This window comes from Trifolium pratense, linkage group LG7 (genome assembly GCF_020283565.1).
Source record: "Trifolium pratense cultivar HEN17-A07 linkage group LG7, ARS_RC_1.1, whole genome shotgun sequence".
Lineage (NCBI taxonomy): Eukaryota > Viridiplantae > Streptophyta > Magnoliopsida > Fabales > Fabaceae > Trifolium > Trifolium pratense.
In genome coordinates this window covers 10,218,911-10,239,445 of record NC_060065.1, presented here as the reverse complement: position 1 = coordinate 10,239,445, position 20,535 = coordinate 10,218,911, and the positions used below count along the sequence as shown (strand labels likewise).

Genomic DNA, 20,535 nt, shown 5'->3' with positions numbered 1-20,535 from the left:
TGAAACTTAAAATAAACGTAAGGGACCAAATTGATACTTTTTAAACGTAAGGGACCAAATTGAAACCTAAAATAAACGTAAGGGACCAAATGTGTAGTTAAACCTACAAAAAATATAGGATGAATTAGATAAATACAAAAAAAATATAGGAATATGCATAAAAATAGGAAAAATAAATAAATAAATAAAAGATTATAGAAAGTTTTTTTTGATAAGAGATTATAGAAAATTTAATCAATAAAGAAATTATAGAAAAAATAAGATAAATACGCATAAAAATAAAAACAGAAACATAAATTTCGTTTTATCAAAAAATGAAACATAAACTCAATCAAAAAAAGAAGAAATAGAAACATAAATAATATTTTCATAAAAAAAATATAAACATATTACTACTAAATTTACTACCTACATATAAAGAGGATATAGAAATAGTTTTTTTTTTTTTCTTGAGCAGTAAAAATCTTTTATTAACAAACTCATTCTAACATAAAATATTTTTTTTACATAAGTTTGCATTATAGACACAGACTGGCGCGAAACGCGCCTGTCTGACCGCTAGTTTATAAAGTCAATTACTATAAAATTTATTAAACTACCCTATATATTCTAATAAATTTTTTTATTTGTCATTAAAAAATATACACAAGACTAATTATTTGTGAATGAAATATAAAAAATTGAATAAATAAATTTTACAAAAAAAATAGCACAATAATTTTACTTATATTTTAACAATATTATATAATAAACTTTAAATATTTTATTCTAAATAATTTTTTATCTTAATATACAAACTTAAATATCGAATTAAATTGAAAGGATTGGTCGATTTAAATTAGTTTATTGATAAAATATGGAATATAGCCAACTCTGGCGAAAACCAAGCATAGTCGGAAAGGAATCAAAATCCGTTACTAATGCGAGTCTATAATACAACCTGCTGCACACATTCTTTGTTCAGATTCATGCCTTCTTCGAAATTATTAGGCTATTCTAATTCTAATAATTTCCACAGCGTTATTTCCCCCTCTTTCTCTAAAACTAAAACTAAAACCCCCAAATTCTCGTCTTTCATCTCCGCCACCATGTCCACTGTTTCCACCGACAAGAATCAAACTCATACCCATCCTTTGCAGGTATTCCCTCTTCTCTTCTCTCCCTTCTAGATCTCTCCATTTATTTTCTATTGTTTAATTCTTTTTAGCTTTAATTGGTGGTTTGTGTATTATACTTAGGCGCATTCAGATTATTCATATTTACTTCTCAATTACTTAATTTTGTTTCGGAATTAGGGGAATGACTAAAGGTTTTATTTCAATGTAAAAAAAAAAAAACTTAATAGTAGGACCAAAACTTAGAGCATCTTTCATCAATGAGTTTCAAACACTATGCAACTGTACCATGATTTTTGTCATGTGCTGTTATATCTTGTATTGTTTTGTCCGGTACTCATATTTTGTTGATTATAGGAACACTATAAGTTAGTTGTTTAAATATACACCATTGGAGTAAAATTATTGTTGGTTATATAAATCTGATGTGGCGCACTGGAGCCCACTAAATAAGAGACAAGCTACCCAAAATGAGTTACATAAATTATTTCCATCGGAGATGCTCTTAGTGCACGATAATTATAAAAATTAAATAAGGACCAAACTTAGGTAGTTAGGTCACCATTTTTTATGGATCAAAAACGTATTTAACTCTTTAGTTTATCTCCCGACAAACACTTGTAAGACTGTTTGAGAGAAATTCTAAAAACTACTTATAACAAGTCCATAAGTTGTTTTCGGCTTATTTCAACTTATAGCGTACGTGAAAAAAATTTGACTTATTTTATTTTTGCTTATAGAAATAGCTTATACATAAACACTTATATGAAAAGCTTTTATGCTATAAGCACGTAATTAAACTATTTATCCGAGTAAGGCCTAAGTTTATTTGATGATGCTAGCTTGTTTACCTTTTAAAACTGTCCCAATCAGTGTAAGGACCAAGGATAATTAATATCTTGCATTCTTTAAGTTCTATTGTTTACCTGTTATCATTGACTAAAGTAAGTGCAGAAAAAGATGAGGGAAGTAAAAGAACATCATTGTTCATAGTTAAGCTATGTATTTATGCTAATTGGTGTTGTTTGCTGTCATTTATTTGTTAGGTTGCAAAGCGGTTAGAGAAGTTCAAAACAACAATTTTCACTCAAATGAGTATGCTTGCCATCAAACATGGAGCCATAAACCTTGGTCAGGGTTTTCCAAACTTTGATGGTCCAGATTTTGTAAAGGAAGCAGCAATTCAAGCAATCAGGGATGGGAATAATCAGTATGCCAGGGGTTATGGAGTTCCAGACCTCAACATCGCCATTGCCGAGAGGTTCAAGAAAGACACGGGACTAGTGGTAGATCCTGAAAAGGAAATTACTGTTACATCTGGGTGCACGGAAGCAATTGCTGCAACTGTGTTAGGGTTGATAAATCCTGGTGATGAGGTTATCGTGTTTGCTCCTTTTTATGATTCTTATGAAGCCACTTTATCCATGTCTGGTGCAAATGTCAAAGGTATCACTCTGCGACCTCCAGATTTTGCTCTTCCGATTCAAGAGTTGAAATCCACTATCTCGAAGAATACTCGTGCCATTCTTTTAAATACCCCTCACAATCCTACCGGAAAGATGTTTACTCGAGAGGAGCTCAATACCATTGCATCTCTTTGCATTGAGAATGATGTGCTAGTTTTCTCCGATGAAGTTTATGATAAGTTGGCGTTTGACATGGAACACATTTCAATTGCTTCTTTGCCTGGAATGTTTGAGCGGACGGTGACAATGAACTCGTTGGGGAAGACATTCTCCTTGACTGGATGGAAAATCGGCTGGGCCATAGCACCTCCACACTTAACATGGGGAGTGCGTCAGGCACATGCTTTCCTCACTTTTGCAACCTCAAATCCTATGCAATGGGCTGCTGCAGTAGCTCTTAGAGCTCCAGATTCTTATTATACTGAATTGAAGAGGGATTATATAGAAAAGAGAGCTATTTTGGTTGAAGGGTTGAAGGCCGTTGGCTTCAAGGTATTCCCATCTACCGGAACCTATTTTGTGGTTGTTGATCACACCCCTTTTGGACATGAAAATGATGTTGCATTCTGCGAATATCTAGTTAAAGAGGTGGGAGTGGTGGCAATTCCAACCAGTGTTTTTTACTTGAATCCAGAAGATGGAAAGAATTTAGTCCGATTTACTTTCTGCAAGGATGAAGGAACTCTTAGGGCTGCTGTTGAAAGGATGAAGGAGAAGCTTAGAAAATGATATCTATTCATGATCATGTCATGTGTTATATGTTGGTTTGGAGGTATTTATTTTTCCAGAAATCCAATTGTAGGTAGGATTGTAATAAATTGAGGTTGATTAGCTTAACAGTCTCAGTCATTAGTAACAACTTATCTGCCAAGATTGTGATTTTTTTCCCCCTGAACTTAATGTTATGATGGCTATGTACTTTTAAATGAATAATACTAGTTTGAAGGTGTACATTATGTATACAGTCATCTGAAATATTGCCTAAGACCACTTACAATGGGAGTTGAAATTGGTGTTGAATGAGGTGTTGAATAAAATTTATGGTGCAATGGGGGTGTTGAAGATGATGTGGAAGGGAGAGATGTTGAATAAATTCAACATGTTGAATTCTGAAAGATACCGACGCGGGAGGGACACGTGTGAGCTTTCTTTTGGTCCAGCGTAGCGCGTGCAGCACACGCGCCTAGAGGTGAGAATGGTTGTTGAATCACGCGGAGAGAGAAGAGTGAGTGGGACAAGTGGCAGATCGTGATTGGTTGCTGCGATTTTTATCTTATCAAATCTTTGAACTCAATTATTTTATTGAAAATTAATTTTTTATTTTTTAATTTTTATACCAAAATTCATGATTTTTTTTTCTCTACAAATAGAGACTTGGTTCATTTCATTTGGACACAGAAAAAAAAATCAAATTTTTCACTATCTTAATCTATTATTATCTTTCTAATTAGTCTTTATTTTGAAGTTTTAATATTTTTTTAGTGAAATGGATCCCAACAATTCTTCTAATTATCCCAACAATTATCAAAACTCCAACAATTATCAAAACCCCAACAATTATCAAAATCCCAACAATTATCAAAATTCAAATCAATTTTTTAACCAACATCCTCAAAACACACCTAATTTTGGTTTAACACCAAATTTCAACCAATCATCCTTTGTTTCAAACTTTCATCCATATTATGGAACTATGCTGAGAAATCCATCTCAAACACCCCCGTTTAATGGTTACATGCCGATGGTTAATGAAATTTTTTCGAGTGGTGGTACAACTAATTTTCCCGAATTTTCAACACAAATAACTATTGCTAATGAAGATTCAACTCCTAAGAGCAAGAAAAACCAGCAACCATCATGGAACACTGAACAAAATTTGGTGCTAATTAGTGGGTGGATCAAATTTGGAACAAGCAGTGTTGTCGGGAGAAACCAGAAAGGTGAAACATATTGGGGTCAAATTGCTGACTATTGTAATGAGCATTGCTCATTCGATCCTCCGCGTGATGGAGTTGCATCATATTACATAATATGATTGTTGAGGATGAGCGAGATTCATATGCTCAACGTTGGACCGATTTTGAGCAGTCTGAGGAAAGTGGATCTAGTGCACCGCGACCATATTCAACCGAGGTATTACCCGCTTTTGCAAATCATGTGCGTGCAAGATCTGAGTTCCGTGATCAAAAAGCTCATCACGAATTGCAAGCATATCTAGTGAAGCACATATGGACAAAATTTGGAATGTTTCAGGATTAAAGATGATTTGTTTCGTATTTGTGTGTTGTTTCGTATTTTAAGTTAGTTTGCATCGTATTAATTACGTAACTTGTGTGTTGTATTGCATTTTAAGTTAATTTGTATCGTACTAATTGCGTTATTTGTGTGATGTATTGCATTTTAAATTAAGAAAATAAAAAAAAATTTAAATAAATTTTGTTAAGTGTATTATTTTAATTTAATTTTAATCGATAATTATAATGTTATTTAATCATAAAAACAAAAATTAAAATTTAAATAAGAATATGAAATAGAAAGTGGTGGGGTAGAGAAAGTGGTGGGGTATGATGTTGAATATAAAAACCATTGGAGAGGGTAAAAGTTGAATGTGTGTTGAATGATTAGGTGGAAGAAAGAGAAAATGATGTGGAATGAAAAAGTGGGTGTTGAATATTTTTTGGTGTTGAAACCATTGTACGTAGTCTAACACCCTGTAAGTGGTGTCATTTAGCTCTCATTCTGGTTATGGCTTGTATTTCCATGATATAAAGATTTATATTAAACCTTCACACCCAAATTCGAGTGAATAGTTAAATTGGTCTTCTAAATCATAAGCATAATCATATAGTCCCTCAATTTTGCAACTTGACAAATATATCATTGAAATCGTAAAATATCATGTAAAATTGTTTTTCTGTTAATTACCAATGTTAGAAACTATGGCGTAACACATTAACTAAATAAATATACCACATTTTGAATACCCCAAAATTATGTTGTTAATGTACAAAAACTTCAATTCATAGGTTTATCTCACACTTTTTACCCAATTTTTTTCATAGGTTTGAATTTTTTGTACATTAACTAAATATACCACACTTTGAAGTTTTTGTACATTAACTAAATATACGACATTTTGAATACCACATTTTGTCACCAGAAGAAATTCAATTCGGTTAGATAATCCTCCTTATTCATTTTGAAATGAACGGAGTGTATAATATTTTGCTGAAAACACAAACAAATGCAACTATGCAAGAGGTCCAAGATATTATGGATGATGATGTTTCTATGATATTCCTCTGCACATGTTCAGGGAAACAAAGGTATCAGATATAATTCGAGATGCTCAAATCTAACATGGATAAATTCAATGTCTAACTCGTTACCTACAAGTATCCTTTGTTTCCCGGAACATGTTAAATTTGAGCATCTCGAATTATGAGTGGTTGAGAAAGTATCCTTCAAGTGAAGAACTAGTCATTGAATTGGGGAGACAAAGCAAGTTCAGCTATTGCACCTATGGTTTGCTATGTTTAGATATGGTTGCAATCCAAAAAAAATTGAATCACAAATTCAAGGTACAAGGGCTGCCTAGTATAGTTACTTGTGATTTTAATCAATACTTCATTAGCAAAATTTGGAATGAACCATTTCAACTCCCAGGGTATTCAATGAACAATTCTATTGCATCTTCTTCTAATTCTAATTTTCTCAGGTTGGTCCAACTGCTTTTGTTGAGGCTATGTCAAGAGTCACACTTTGATGTTGTCAACTTTGTTGTAAAACTGACTATTTTATGTAGGAAAATGATCCTTAGAGGACAATTGCTGCTTTGGAAGCACTTAGAAATTTTTAGGTTTGATTATGAGAATGTTGCAGGGAGCCTTAAGTGTGGTTTCATATGTATCATGCTTGCAATTGCATTTTTGTCAACAGGGGAAGTGTTATTATCAGTAAGATTATGCTCAAATGGAGGGATTTACCTACTAAGTATGACACTTTGAAATTTGTTACTAATGTTGGGGCTATTCTACATAGGAAAATGATCAAGTGTAGAAGTGTTCATGTTCGTTTAATTTTGCTGAAATGGAAGACTTTACCCCTATTTCGACTGATTCAAATTGGACATAATCAATATGAATAGTTCTCCATATTGAGTTGCAAGATGTATTGCCATCACATAAAATAAAATTCTTTACGAAAAGAAAGTGCTCTTATTAATGTACCTTTTTAGCCTTTGTAGTTATATTTAAGAAGACTTTAGCTTCGATTGGAAATCAATCAAAACCTTTCAATAAATATCTTCTCTCTAAACTCTCAAATTTATATTTTGCTCTACTTCAACGAATTACATTTTTCATTAGAGTTTTTGAGTATATTTAAGATTATTTTGATTTCCCTAATAATCCGAAGTAATACACCTGTTACAATATTGTTCAAAAGCAATGTAACATTTTTTTTGACTCGGACAAATGTTTCAATTCCTTTTCTCAAATTAATTAAAGAATAAAATATTCGATGACGACCCTTCTTTGAAAATTTGAATGTTGCCTTTGGATATTGATTGTCCTCCATTTCTATATATATACACACACAAATCCAATTCCCTTTTCTCATGTCTCGACTTAAATGGAACATTGACAATGAAGATATTGAAAATACGCCTTGGAGTTGGGTGACATTTTTCGGTGTTTCTATTAATGCTATATGGAATGATTGTAATGAATTGGTGTTTAGCCAGTACTTGAATCTTCAACAAAATTGGTTCAGTCAAATAGCTAGTCAAGTGCAAATGGTTGTTGAATGCATTGCTAAACCTGCAGCTTATATGAATAACTCTGGTTCCATTATCCATATCATATGGGAGTCCCCTCCTACAGGTACTCTTAAGTTTAATATTATGGAGCGCATAGCAAAATGAATGGCTTATTTGCATGTGGCGGATTACTTAGAGATGCTCAGGGTGACCTTATCCAAGGTTTCTATTGCAATCTTGGTCGCAACAATTCTCTCGGTGCTGAGATGTGGAGTTTACTTCATGCTATGTGTGTTGCTCGTCATCTCCATCTTGATCGTGTTATTTTTTAAACAGATTCTACCATTGTTGTAACTATTGTTCTTACTTAATCTACCATCATCTCTTATCTCAAACTCTCTTAGAAGATGCTCTTAATTTACTTCACCTTTAGGATTGGTCTGCCACTATTCAACATTGCTTCAGAGAGGCCAACTCATGTGCGGACTTATTAGCAAAAAAAAAAGGATTTGATGATCCTTCTCCCCAATTTTAGTTACCTCTCATTGTAATTTTCTACATGCACTTTTAGTGTTGGATTGTAAAAGTGTTCTCACCCCTTGTTTCGTTTGTTATTTTATCCCTATTATTATTTTTTTTTTTTAAAAAAGACAATTATTATTTTAATAAAAAAATATACCACGTGAGATTAGGTTACACGGTCAAACCTAAATTAGCTAAATCAGCTCAAAATGATTCCGAGACCTTTTTAAAACTTTTGTAATTTTACAATGATATAAATCAATTTGTTTTCTATTTTCAGGGGAATCAAAATAAAAATAAGCCGAAGCCACTAGGGATTTAGGGGTCGTTTATATTGACTTATTTTTGAGTTTATGTAAATAAATAAGTTTTTTAAGATAATTTATAAAAAAATAACTTATAAAAATACAATTTTTATTAATTAACATAAAAATTTATTTATTTACATAAATTATTTTCATAAACTAAAAAATAAACTAAATCAAATCAGATCATTGTTCGATCCACAACTTCATTATTAAAAACAACAAAAAAAATCAAAATAAGTCACCAAAATCGTATTTAAGCGAATTTAAAATCCTCTCCTCTCTAAGTCCAACCAACCTAATTTCTCTTATTTTTCTTCCAACTCCCGCGCGACTCCTTCTTCCTCATCCTCAGGTAGGTTATCTATCTCTACCTCTCAATATTTTTTCAGTTAATTTCTCTATTTTCACACACACCAATCTACGATTTCACTGATTTTCTTTACTCCCAAATTGACAGTGTAGTGGTTCTTATTTAATTAAATATTTTTAGGTCAAACGACAGTGACAAATTAGCCATTCATTCATTGAGTTACTTAGTGTTTGGGTCTTTTAACTGTGAGTCTGATGAATATATAAATAATTAATCAAATTATACATGCTGTGTGTTTGTGATTTTTGAATTTGTGAAGGAATTTGAATCTCTCAAGTTGTTGAAGAAAGATGGGTGAGAGGAAGGTTTTGAACAAGTATTACCCACCCGATTTCGATCCTGCCAAGCTTCCTAGAGTAAGAAGGCCCAAAAATCAACAAATGAACATCCGCATGATGCTTCCCATGAGCATTCGATGCAACACTTGCGGTAATTATATTTACAAAGGAACCAAGTTCAACTCTAGAAAAGAGGATGTTATCGGCGAGGTATACTTATTATCCAAAAATCTTTTTATTATGTTAACTTCATCAATATTATGTTTATTATCTGTTTGTATTTCACTGTTATTTAACAATGTTGGTTATAGGGAACAACCATATATTGTGTGTATTTGTTTGTCATGTATTATTTGTCGTTGCAGATTACCAGTGAACTGTTAGTTACTCTTTTTCACTAATATATCCTTATTTATCGTATCTCAACCCAGCTAACCTACTCCATTGACTACTACTTAATAAGGTTACTTTAGTAAATGAAGCTCATTTTTTCATAGAAAATAGTACATTCAATTATTTTCTTAAAGAGGTGTGCATAATGGATGGAGTGCTTTTCTATGTTTCTTGTTGCTTTGTGTGTGATTTGGTTTTGATTATGATATTGGGTCTAATTGTTTAAGTTTATTTTGTTTGACCATTTTTGTGCAGAAATATCTGGGAATTCAAATTTTCAGATTTTATTTTAAATGTACCCGGTGCTCGGCTGAACTTACCATGAAGACTGATCCGCAGAATTCAGATTATGTTGTTGAGTCTGGTGCTTCCAGAAATTTTGAACCTTGGCGTGCAGAGGATGAGGAAACTGATGAAATGAAAAAGAAGAGGGAAGCTGAAGAAATGGGAGATGCAATGAAGTCCTTAGAGAATAGAACCCTGGATTCTAAAAGAGAGATGGATATCCTTGCTGCACTGGATGAGATGAAGTCAATGAAGGTATACCGTATACTTAATGCTGTAACAGCAATGTATTTTGCAACATGTTTGGTTGGATGTGTATGTGCGCGTAAAGTGCATGTTGATCTGAAGGCTGTTCATTGTACTAATTGCTAATGAGAATCTCGTTTGTTTTCCAGTCTAGGCATGCAACTGTCAGTGTTGATGAAATGCTTGCTGCCTTGCAACGTACAGCAGAAGACAAGGTATGATAAAGCTTGCTATACAATATTATTTAGTTACTTTCCCGTTTCCCCTCTTGATAATTTGAGTAAATCCCCGTTATTTTATTTTTAGGAGAAAAGACTCGAAGAAGAAGATGAAGCCCTGATAAAATCAATTTTTTCTAATGTGAGTATTTCTGTCCCATACTTCAAGTTCTCCTTATTTTAACCACTTTCAATGTCTGGCAGTTTATTTTCTTTTTGAAATTAATTTCTATGATTTGTTTTGTACCATCTTAAACAGAATCCAGAAGTTTCTATCAGCAGAATTCGTGATGAAGATATTGAAACTGAGGAGGAGTTGCTTCAGCTTTCAAATGGACATGGTGAAACATCCAATCATAATGCAAAGGTACCAAGATGTTAAGTAGTAATAGATTTTCTTTGACTTCTTGTTGGCCTAATAAACTTTAGTGGCATCATTATTTAGAATCTTGCTTCTAATCATTTTCATTCCACACTCACAACTTTTAAATTTTCAGCTTCTGTAGTTGCTCTTTGAACTAAGTCTGTTATCTCACATTTCAGTCAATGATCCCTGAAGTGATTTTTTGACTTTCTTTTTCTAAACAGCTCGTTCTCTGAGAATTTGATTTCACTATTTGTTCAGAACTTTTGAATGACATGCTTTATTATAATTTTATTGTTAGGTTCTGTAAAATAAAGTAACACAGATTTATGAAACATACTTGTTGTCTTCTGCAAACGAACAAAACATGATCATCTGGAATTTGCATTTTTGACTTGTTTAAAGGATATTTATATTTTGTTTTGGTTATATTAAGTTATTAACTGCACTCTTAAAACTTAAGGTACAGAAAGGTTGTGCACATCAGTGTGGTCAAATAGCGGCTATAGCGCTTATAGCGTAGTGGAATTTGAACAAATTTATTGTTCCGTGATATGGTATTTTATTTAGTACAAAGTGTTGTCAAATAGTATATAGCGGCGCAATAGCATCGTAGCATAACAGTATTCAAACAAACTGTTATTTTCAGCAATCCGTGATTTACAACACTGATGCAGTGCACATAAAGATATTATCAGATGTTTAAACAAATATATAATTGATGTTCTTTTGGGATTGCAAAAACCAGGATTTATTAAGGAGATGCCTAATTTCTCATTTCCTTAGGATGTTTAAATCATATAATAGCTGTTTCAGCTTTGTAACGATCGAATTAAACACTGAATTCTTATTGAAAACTCTCTGGAGAACTACTCTCAAACAGAGGCAGAACATACACAAACACACATGCACAGAATTGAAATATACATAGAACAAAAGAACAAGGCTGCAGTTCTACACCAAGTATCGAAAGCTTGGTTCTCTCCCACCCAAATAACCACTCAATAATTCCTTGATAACCAACTATGTCTTGCCCTTTGCCTATTTATTCTACTAACAACCCACACAACCCAATTGATAAACATAATTAATTAATAAAAAACATAACCGCCACATAAAGACATAACTGCTACAAAACTGACTAATATCACTTTTCCTTAATGAGAGGTCTAACACTTTGTTCGTATTTTTCTGCAGAGGCAAAAACTTTCCGAAGACCTTCCAGGAAAAGCAACTGACACTCTGACAAAAGTTAGTTTGGATGATTCTGACAAACAAGGTATATGTTTTTTTTTTTACAAGTTTTCAGGCAGAGCAATTAGATGCATCAAACTTCATTAATGCATTATGCACACAATAATTAGTCACATCATCAGTACTAAGTGTAGATTATAGTTGCAACTGAAGTAACATCGTGTGTAGATTAAATTCGAGTGTCCATCTTCAGTTGTGTACCACATCCACTTTTCTGCTGTGATATCTTACTTGTGAAGTCTCGCTCTAACGGTGTAGTATTTGTCAAAGAAACAGACCCATATTAACCATCTGTTTGACTTGCCAATTGATGCTAGTTAGACAAAACTGATGTTCTTAGTGATTTGTAGATGAATCCCCTTTCACAGAATCGTTAGGGTGTTAAACACAATCATTCAAAAGTGCTGAACCGAAAAGATCGAATACCTCTTCAGGGTATTGGCTTCGATTCTGACAGAAGCACACGACCCTTTATGTTAGGTTAGGGTCCTAGTATCACTCCCGAGGGTCTATTCGCCTCCACAGGTTGACATCTGATCCAACCTAGTAGTAAGCGATCCGCCAAGGGGTGGATATTTTTCCCACCATTTGCATATGCATTGTTTCATTTGGATGAGATTTGTATGTTACCATCAACTTAGGAATGTAACACATAAACTACCATCTCTTGTTTATGCAGAAAAATCGAGCAGTAGTCGTCCAAAGTTTAATCCTTTGGTGAAGATTTCTGTTATTAAGAAACCAGGGACCTCTAATGTTAAAAGTCCTACAGAAGCCAAACAAAAGGAAAAAGAGGAAGATAATACAACAAATACTACTGGTGGACTACTATCTTTGTGCCAAAACTACGGAAGTGATGATGATTAGTTGTCATAAATTTTTCGAAGACTAAGTACTCAACAGTTGCTTCCAATAGATTGTATATTGTATTGTGATTTAGAATATAAATTCTTCAATTTCAAGTTCTTGCAGAATTTCCTGTTATTGTTTAAGACCAATATAGAAAGGGAAGAAAAGAAGCACAACTGTCAACTTAGAAAGCTTGGTTTGGAATTTTATTTATTTATTTGTATTTTTTTTTTTATGTTTGATTATTCTCTTTTTGGTTTTGTGCATGGTTTTGTGCAAAAAGCATAACCTTCAACATGGTGCTGTCTGTCTTGCACCTCAGTCCCTTTATTTAATTTTTGTTGGAATGGTGATACCACTTGTGATTCTAACCATAGACCTCAATTTTTAATCATGTTCAAAAGTCTGAATTGAATTGAGTTTGAGACTGGATATAGTTTTCAAGAAATACTAGGGGAAAACAATATTAAAAGAATTTATGAGAACTTCAATTGCTTTACACCATTTTTATATCTAAATATTGGATTTCACAAAAACATGTCACTCAATTTACTCACCTTTTAACACTTATTCTCGTATGTAGTCATTGTTTTATGAACAAAAGGATCTAACCCTCAAGAACAAGAAAACTACAAGGTGTATCTAACTACAGATGTAATGACTGCACAGAAAAACGACTGCACCTAATCCGTTTCCATATTTAAGGTATTGTGAATGCTGAATTTTAGAATTATATCAAAGTGAACAAAAAGATATGTACTCTCACCAGTCTTTGTTATAAACAAAAATTCACATTTAATGTCTGTTGAATAACTAATGTATATGTTATAGATATTACTCAAAATGAATGCAGATAGAAAATTAGCTTAAAAACCCTTCATCTCAGTTGGAAAAGGGCTAAAAACCATTACATAAACCATCTTTCAAAAGTTCAAATCACTAGCTTGCACTGATCATGCAATAGTAATATAACAGTACAAGCTTAATGGCCATTATAGTTCAACAAAAACAACTAAACAAGATAATACCAGAAAGATTCATGAACAACAGTAAGCAACTGTCTTTTGTAGATACTAGTAATGCTACCACTCAAACATGACCATTCATTGGAATCATAGCAAGTTTGACAAAATTACGGTGACACCCTGATTTTGTTTGAACTCTAATGTATAGCTTTTTCAGGGAATCACGTGAAACATCGGGATTCTGCCAAACTCACTGAAAATCGAAACAGGTGCGGAAATCACTTTTGGCCTTTCTTCTTCCATAAATCACCAAACATTCTAATACCAGAACCCTTCTTTTTTCCACCTCCAAAACCATCATCAAAATCATCGATCATGCCAGGAGACCCTACATATCCACGATACCTTCCAACACCAGGTGTCTCAAATGTTCCTCCACCAAAGTGCTTATCCATTGAACCACACCTTTCAGGAACTCGAGAAGCAGCACTCATATCAAAACCTCCTGCAAGCACTGAAGCTGCAGCATCTGCTGCTTTTCTCCATTGTTCTGTCTGCACTCTCAGCTTCTTCATTTCTGATTCTAACGCTTCCTTTTCTTCTTCCACAGATTTCAACTTCTTATTCAACTTCTCTTCATTCCCTTTACTTGCTTCCAAATCTTCACTCAATTGCTTCACCTGCATTGTCATTCCTTCTTCTTTTGTTTCAAAGGCTTTCACTTTCGAAACTGTTTCGTTCAGTTGACTTTTCAGATGGTCATTTTCATTACTCATTGATTCCAGTTCCTTCTTTTTCTCTTCCAAACTTGATTTCAACAACGCTATTTTGTCATCTTTTAGTTTCAGTTCATCGACAAAAGGCTTCTCTGGATCCGATATTGCTGGTTGAATTTGAGTTTCCTTATCAAATTCATCAACAGGTTTTCTGAATTCAATTTCCAACTTTTCGATCGGAACTTCAAACACATCAGTCTCTTGTTGATTTTCATCATCTATAACAACTTCTTGAAGTTTGATTTCAGCTTTGTTATTACATTCTTCAACATTCTTGGAAATGCTTTTTTTCTCTTGAAACTTTTCTACTGATTGAGCTTTCTTTACAAGTTCATCCTCAGCTTTTTTCTTTTCAGCTTCTGTAGAAGATAGTTGGTCCTTCAAATTTTTCAACTCTTGTTGTGCCTGACCAAGCTGTGATTCCAAATCTGCAATACGAGTTCCGAGCTTCTTCTGATTTACCGTCTCAGATTGAGTACTACCTCTTGGAGAACGTCGGTCGCCTAGCTTTGGACTTCGGACTGTAACTGGTCGATGATGTGATGGATCTGAGTCCGAACTCGATGTTCGAAGTGCATGAGTACCTCTTGGAGACTGCCTCTGAGGCAAATCAGTTCCCCTATTTTGAAAAACAACAATTGTTACAAAGAATGTTTGGAATCATAAGAGTTTCAAAAAATCACAACGCTGTCGTGATTTTGTTGAAGCCTCAAAATGTAGCTTTTAACAAAATCATGGCAGCACATTGCACCGTCATTCTGCTAAACTCACTGTTACAAATTCATAAAGTTACATATAAAAATTAAACATATAAAGAATGTTTGGAATCATAAGAGTTTCAAAAAATCACAATGCTGTCGTGATTTTGTTGAAGCTTCAAAGTGTAGCTTTTAACAAAATCATGGCGGCATGCCACACCTTGATTCTGCTAAACTCACTGTCAATGAAAGCATATTTAGTGTTTTATAACATGATGAGTATAGTAGCAAGGAGATTAAATAATTACATACCTTGATCTTGGCATTTGATATGATTGATGATAGAAGCACACTTCTAACGATTTTTTAGCTAAAACAAAATCTCACTTCACCTGCTAAAGATAACAAAAATACCATCTTAAAATGAATGATAAAGTGAACTTCATCATAGCTAGCAAACACTTGAGACAAAATGTAGATGCAAAATAAACATTATAATAAATTTCACTAACTTTCTTCAAAGAAAATGGACCCTTTTCAAGTTAATATCAATTAAGCTCTTAAATTAGGTGTAAGAGATAGAAGGACAAAGAAAATCATGAATAGTTATATGTATTTATGATTCTTGAACCAACACTATCTCATAAATAAGACAACTCACTACAAATGTGACTAATAAACTAAAATGGTAATTGATTTAAACACAAGAAATCAAGAATTTATCTTCCACTAGAAACTAGAAAGGTATTGATTACCCTTTTGGAAAAATCAAGAAGAGCAAAAGAATAAAAACAAATGAATAAAGATATATGCCCCACATCACATTGGTCCTGTGTTCTAAACAATGAATGACATGCAATAAAAGTATGCTTTTAATACCATCCTCAAGAGCAAAGCATGCAGTGTCAGAAAATAACTTTATGCAGTGCTTTTTGCTTTGTTTATAAGTGATTAAGTGCTGTGACTGTTGCATGTTTTTGCAGACAGTAGATCCAACATTGTATTACCAACATTTGTTCATGAGTTTAAAATCTAGAGTCAAAATAAATTTTGACTGTTTGTTACGGATTATAAAAAAGTGATTTTGACTGTCAATAATTTAGTGATTATTAACAAAAGCATAAGTTATTTTGTCAGTTTAGTGTTTACAATAGAGAAAATCATGTATAAAAATTAAAAGGGTAAATAGTGTCATACCCCCCTGCAAAATAGGCGAGTTTTGCGTTACCCCCCTGCAAAATATTTTTTTGAGATTACCCCCCTGCAATGTCAAGATTCCTTGCGTTACCCCCCTGGCTCAACAAGTGGGCATATGACATGGACGAATCTTGACGTGGCATGACACGTGGAAATTAATTTATTTTTTATTGCCAACTCAGTAATTATTTATTTTTTAATTAAAAAAAATGAAAAAAACTTTTTTTTTAAAGAAATCTTTTTTTTTATAAAGAAGTTTTTTTTTTTTAAATAAACTTTTTTTTAAAGAAACTTTTTTTTAAAGAAACTTTTTTTTTTTAAAGAAATTTTTTTATTTAAAGAAACTTTTTTTTTTCGTTCCGTTCATAAGCAGCGATTGTTCTTCGTTTTCAATTTCAATTTGGGGGTTAGGGCAAAGCGATTGTTCTTGCGTTACTATGTGATTGCAGTTTTTTTTTTTGGTTACTCTATTATTATTAGTTATTATTATTATTATTATTATTAGTTTTTTGGTTACTATTATTATTATTAGTTTTTTTTTCATCTTCATTTTTTTTTTGGTTACTCTATTATTAGTTATTATATATATATATAAGAATTTTTTTATATATATATAATAACAACTTTTAGTAAAAAAAAAAAAAAACTTTCTTTTAAGTAAGTTCATAAAAATATAACAACTTTTAAGTTTTTTTTTCATTTTTTTAATTAAAAACCCACATTAATTAATGAGATGGCAATTAAAAATAAATAAAAAATAAATTAATTTCCATGTGTCATGCCACGTCAAGATTCTTCCATGTCATATGCCCACTTGTTGAGCCAGGGGGGTAACGCAAAGAATCTTGACATTGCAGGGGGTAATCTCAAAAAAATATTTTGCAGGGGGGGTAACGCAAAACTCGCCTATTTTGCAGGGGGGTATAACACTATTTACCCAAATTAAAAAATGATATTCGGGAACAATTGCAGACAACAACTTCTCATTTAAAGCAATTTTTATATTTTCTTTTCCTGATTCTCATTTTTTCTGGAAAGCTGTAACAAATAGATAAAACTCTTAAAATTGATTATTTGAATAAAAAAAAACTATAACAAACAAGCCCTTAATCCTACCAACAAAAAAAGGAACATAGAATTTATGTGACCATATGCATATGTCCAACCTCATGCAAGCAAATAAGTAACATTTTCACTTTCCCATAAATTGCATTAGGCCCACCATACATTTAAGTTGGTGCATAATGGATTATACAAATGTCAAAAATACCATGCATTCAATCAATCAGAACCGTTAGATGAAGATCAACGACTCAAATTTTGAGTTGCTTTTTGAAGTTTGATGTTACATTTAAAAAAATATGAAACGTCTGATCTTGATAAAAAGATTGTGTAGTCAATGTGTGGTATTGTGAAAACAAGTAATCAAGATACCTACAATAAACAAACCTATTTAAAAGCTTTTTTTTTTGTTTTACCTTAGGCTTTTGTTTTTTTTAGTCTAAATAGTTTGTTCAAGTTTATGTTTTTTATCCAATCAATAGCTTTGCAATGATGAACCTAGTAAAAGCACTAAATGTTAGTTGAAAACATCAGAAGAAAAAGGTACTACCATTATAACAAAAACAACCTTATTAGGCAAAATATCTTGTTGAAGAAATTACTTAGTCTATGCAACTTATTAATAAAAGTTTCGGCCTATGTAACTTATTACTTAGTGTGTCATATAGAAGAGTAGGTAAGACAATTATTGTAGGAAATCAATATTAAGATTTTGTGAACCAATCATTAGTTGGTCCAATGATGATTGACACTGAACATGGTAGAGAGGACCATGATTCGATCCACCACAACTACAATTGGGAGGTGACCGTAACCATTTGATGCCAAAACTGACCCCGAATCAGATTAGGTGGGTCCAGTGGGCCAGATACCGGTAGTGAAAAAAATGTTAAGATTTTGGTGGTAGAAGATCCTTTCTCTATTGAATTGTGGTGAAAAAAAAAAAATTAGTATGCAACTACTTTGTAATTTACAGGGTCTGGAAAATGAGTGTATAGGGACTAAAATAAAATTTGAGATGATTATAAGTACTGAAGTTATATTTAAATCTATCTATAATTGTTTTTGCTTCTAATTTCATTTACTTCAAATGAGATTTCACAATAGAGAAAATGATAGTAAGGTGGTAGAAGATCCTTTCTCTGTTGAATTGTCTCTCCCTTTTGGGAAACCAAACCCATCAAGTCCCCACATTATATAAATATAAGGTGGTGGCATGGACCATAGTGGCCACCACAAGATACTTATGAAAAGTGAGATTCAGATCCATATAATATAGTTGGGAATTTATTTCATAGGTGAGAGTTTATAATTTATAATTACTTGCTTTCAAGTATGTGACAAACAATAATATTTTTAAAATTTATGCAGTTATAACTAATGTGTACAAAATTATTTTAATTTAGGTCTGCACGCATTTGTAGAAACTAATCTTTTAAATTTTGTGTTACTCAAATGGAAGACAAACTCAAATGTTGCATTCCTAAACTTGACTTTGAATTCGGGACTTAGTTAAATTAAAAGAAACTCGTGTCATTTCATCTAAATGTTTCTAGGAAAATGTGTACGATATCATTGCCCTTTTGATAAAAGCATGTAAAATGAAAACAATAAACATAAATAAGAATACAACATTTCTAAGTGAATTTTCAGACGATGGAAAATGCTTCCAAACATTATAAGACAAAGAAACTTGAAAGATTCTGTATTTGCATACAAATGTCCAAAAAAATGTTGATTAATCACAAGCTGTCATACCCGAGAGATATGTCGCTACCAGTGGCGGCTTGCACACATGTTCGAGATGTGTAACGACATCGGGTCTCAAAATTTTGAGGGCCTCAACTCAAAATTTTGAGGTCCTATAATATTATTTATATATTATTTATACTTATAAAATATTTTATTTGTCTTAGCCTCCGGTTTCGAAGATCTTGATAATTAAGCATTTGGACAAGAGTAAAAAATGGAAAATGTTAACATATGGCATAAGGACACATGTTAATGAGATAAATTTGAAAATATTCTTTTGAAAATTGTATATTCAACTTGTTAAATTCATAATATATATTTTATCGAAATGACACCGACTAGTTTGACACCAAATGTTACACTTCTCAATAACGTTTTAACCAATATAAATTTTATAAAATCCATCGTTGGATTGAAAGTTTATATCATATGTGTAAAACTTCAGACAAATCAAAAATAATTTGATATGTTATTGCGACACATAAAGATTAACGACATATAAAATAAAACTCAAACCGTTAATTTTGATGTATCTCAATTATATATATATATATATATATATATATATATATATATATATATATATATATATATATATATATATATCACTAATTAGTAATTCTTAATGAACAATTTATTAGTTGGTACCATAAAATTTAAAACTCTTAAAAAGATAACTGAAATGAAGATGTAACCATTTTTTTTTCTTTTTTTTAAATACTATAGTAAACAAAAGGCACCGAAATAGACAAGGGTCAATACTCAATAGACAATAATCCTGCAAAGTGCAGAGGAACGATTTAAGGAGATATAAGACATTGTTTGGCATATAAATGATTATCCGAATGTTTTGTTCATTTCATATTTTCCAGCTAACACAAAAAGTGAAGAAAAGATATAAAGTTAGAATCTTTGAGGATAAAAAGATATAAATGTTCTTTCTTTTATTAGATAAAACAAAAATCATCAGATTACACACGTTGTACAAGCTATATTAAAAAATGTTTGCATAAGCTAAGAAAAATGAAAATGAACAAAGAAATTTGAAAAGCACACTTACCTTGGTGAAATGAAGTGATAGAGTTGAAGGATCTAAAAGCATCACATAAGGAGAAAGAGAGCTTTCACTGTAAATGAGTAAAGACTAAAAAAATTGAGGCTTTTTGAGGGATTGTTTGTATTTGAAAGATACCCAGAAACCAAAAAAAACAAGGAAGTTCAAGAAACTAGGAATGGCACAAAAAAAGAAGAATAGAGAAATGGGGTGTTTGAATTAAAGCTGTTATGTTATGAAACAATGTGAGGAGAGGACACTAGCCAGTAGACACTAGCTTATATTTATGAGTTTCAACTTTCAAACTCTGCACAGAAAGAGTACAAAACAAAAAATGTCATTTTCGGAAACTGATTCTCAATAATTTAATGTAGGAAAATATGAGCGCCCTAAATTATTCTTTAAGCATTTCATAAGAAATTAATTATTTAAAAATTAAAAATTTTAATTTTTAATCCATTGACTTCACACATTTTCAGATATAGTAGTATTTTATAAGAATTTGTTATTTAAAGTGCTTAAAAAATGTTTCCGATACACTCATTACCTAGACCATTTTAATGTATAATAAAATATATAATGATATTACTAAGGAAATGCTATT

The 20,535-nt window shown here is 32.1% G+C and overlaps 3 protein-coding genes across 8 annotated transcripts; 2 read left to right on the top strand and 1 right to left on the bottom strand.

Moving 5' to 3' along the window:
• Nucleotides 1-822: 822 nt before the first annotated feature.
• On the top strand, nucleotides 823-3,545 carry LOC123896869 (methionine aminotransferase-like). The gene is made up of 2 exons (XM_045947286.1): nucleotides 823-1,139; nucleotides 2,162-3,545. The coding sequence occupies exons 1-2, from the start codon at nucleotides 921-923 to the stop codon at nucleotides 3,308-3,310; spliced, it is 1,368 nt and encodes a 455-aa protein (XP_045803242.1). The 5' UTR covers nucleotides 823-920; the 3' UTR covers nucleotides 3,311-3,545.
• Nucleotides 3,546-8,335: 4,790 nt separating this feature from the next.
• LOC123896868 (splicing factor YJU2-like) lies at nucleotides 8,336-12,667 on the top strand. Of its 2 annotated transcripts, none has more exons than XM_045947285.1 (8): nucleotides 8,336-8,522; nucleotides 8,800-9,028; nucleotides 9,467-9,751; nucleotides 9,892-9,957; nucleotides 10,049-10,102; nucleotides 10,220-10,327; nucleotides 11,522-11,603; nucleotides 12,258-12,667. In XM_045947285.1, exons 2-8 carry the CDS (start codon nucleotides 8,831-8,833, stop codon nucleotides 12,443-12,445), a joined length of 981 nt encoding a protein of 326 aa, XP_045803241.1. In that variant the 5' UTR covers nucleotides 8,336-8,522; nucleotides 8,800-8,830; the 3' UTR covers nucleotides 12,446-12,667. The 2 variants fall into 2 exon arrangements, with proteins under 2 accessions (XP_045803241.1, XP_045803240.1); XM_045947284.1 differs by having other exon boundaries at nucleotides 8,417-8,514; nucleotides 8,798-9,028.
• Nucleotides 12,668-13,288: 621 nt separating this feature from the next.
• On the bottom strand, nucleotides 13,289-20,283 carry LOC123896867 (interactor of constitutive active ROPs 4-like). Of its 5 annotated transcripts, none has more exons than XM_045947283.1 (3): nucleotides 19,938-20,283; nucleotides 15,179-15,258; nucleotides 13,289-14,787 (listed from the first exon to the last, which is right to left on the bottom strand). In XM_045947283.1, exons 2-3 carry the CDS (start codon nucleotides 15,190-15,192, stop codon nucleotides 13,671-13,673), a joined length of 1,131 nt encoding a protein of 376 aa, XP_045803239.1. In that variant the 5' UTR covers nucleotides 15,193-15,258; nucleotides 19,938-20,283; the 3' UTR covers nucleotides 13,289-13,670. The 5 variants fall into 5 exon arrangements, with proteins under 5 accessions (XP_045803239.1, XP_045803235.1, XP_045803236.1 ...); XM_045947279.1 differs by having other exon boundaries at nucleotides 15,179-15,261; nucleotides 19,938-20,184; XM_045947280.1 differs by lacking the exon at nucleotides 19,938-20,283 and adding an exon at nucleotides 15,622-15,765.
• Between the last annotated feature and the right edge of the window lie 252 nt (nucleotides 20,284-20,535).

Excerpts from the sequence above, each read along its gene's own strand:
- LOC123896869 (XM_045947286.1), top strand. The coding sequence starts at position 921 with ATGCGAGTCTATAATACAACCTGCTGCACACATTCTTTGTTCAGATTC. Across the intron at positions 1,140-2,161 it reads CTCATACCCATCCTTTGCAG|GTTGCAAAGCGGTTAGAGAA; the intron begins GTATTCCCTCTT and ends TTTATTTGTTAG.
- LOC123896868 (XM_045947285.1), top strand. The coding sequence starts at position 8,831 with ATGGGTGAGAGGAAGGTTTTGAACAAGTATTACCCACCCGATTTCGAT. Across the intron at positions 9,029-9,466 it reads AAGAGGATGTTATCGGCGAG|AAATATCTGGGAATTCAAAT; the intron begins GTATACTTATTA and ends ATTTTTGTGCAG. Across the intron at positions 11,604-12,257 it reads GGATGATTCTGACAAACAAG|AAAAATCGAGCAGTAGTCGT; the intron begins GTATATGTTTTT and ends TTGTTTATGCAG.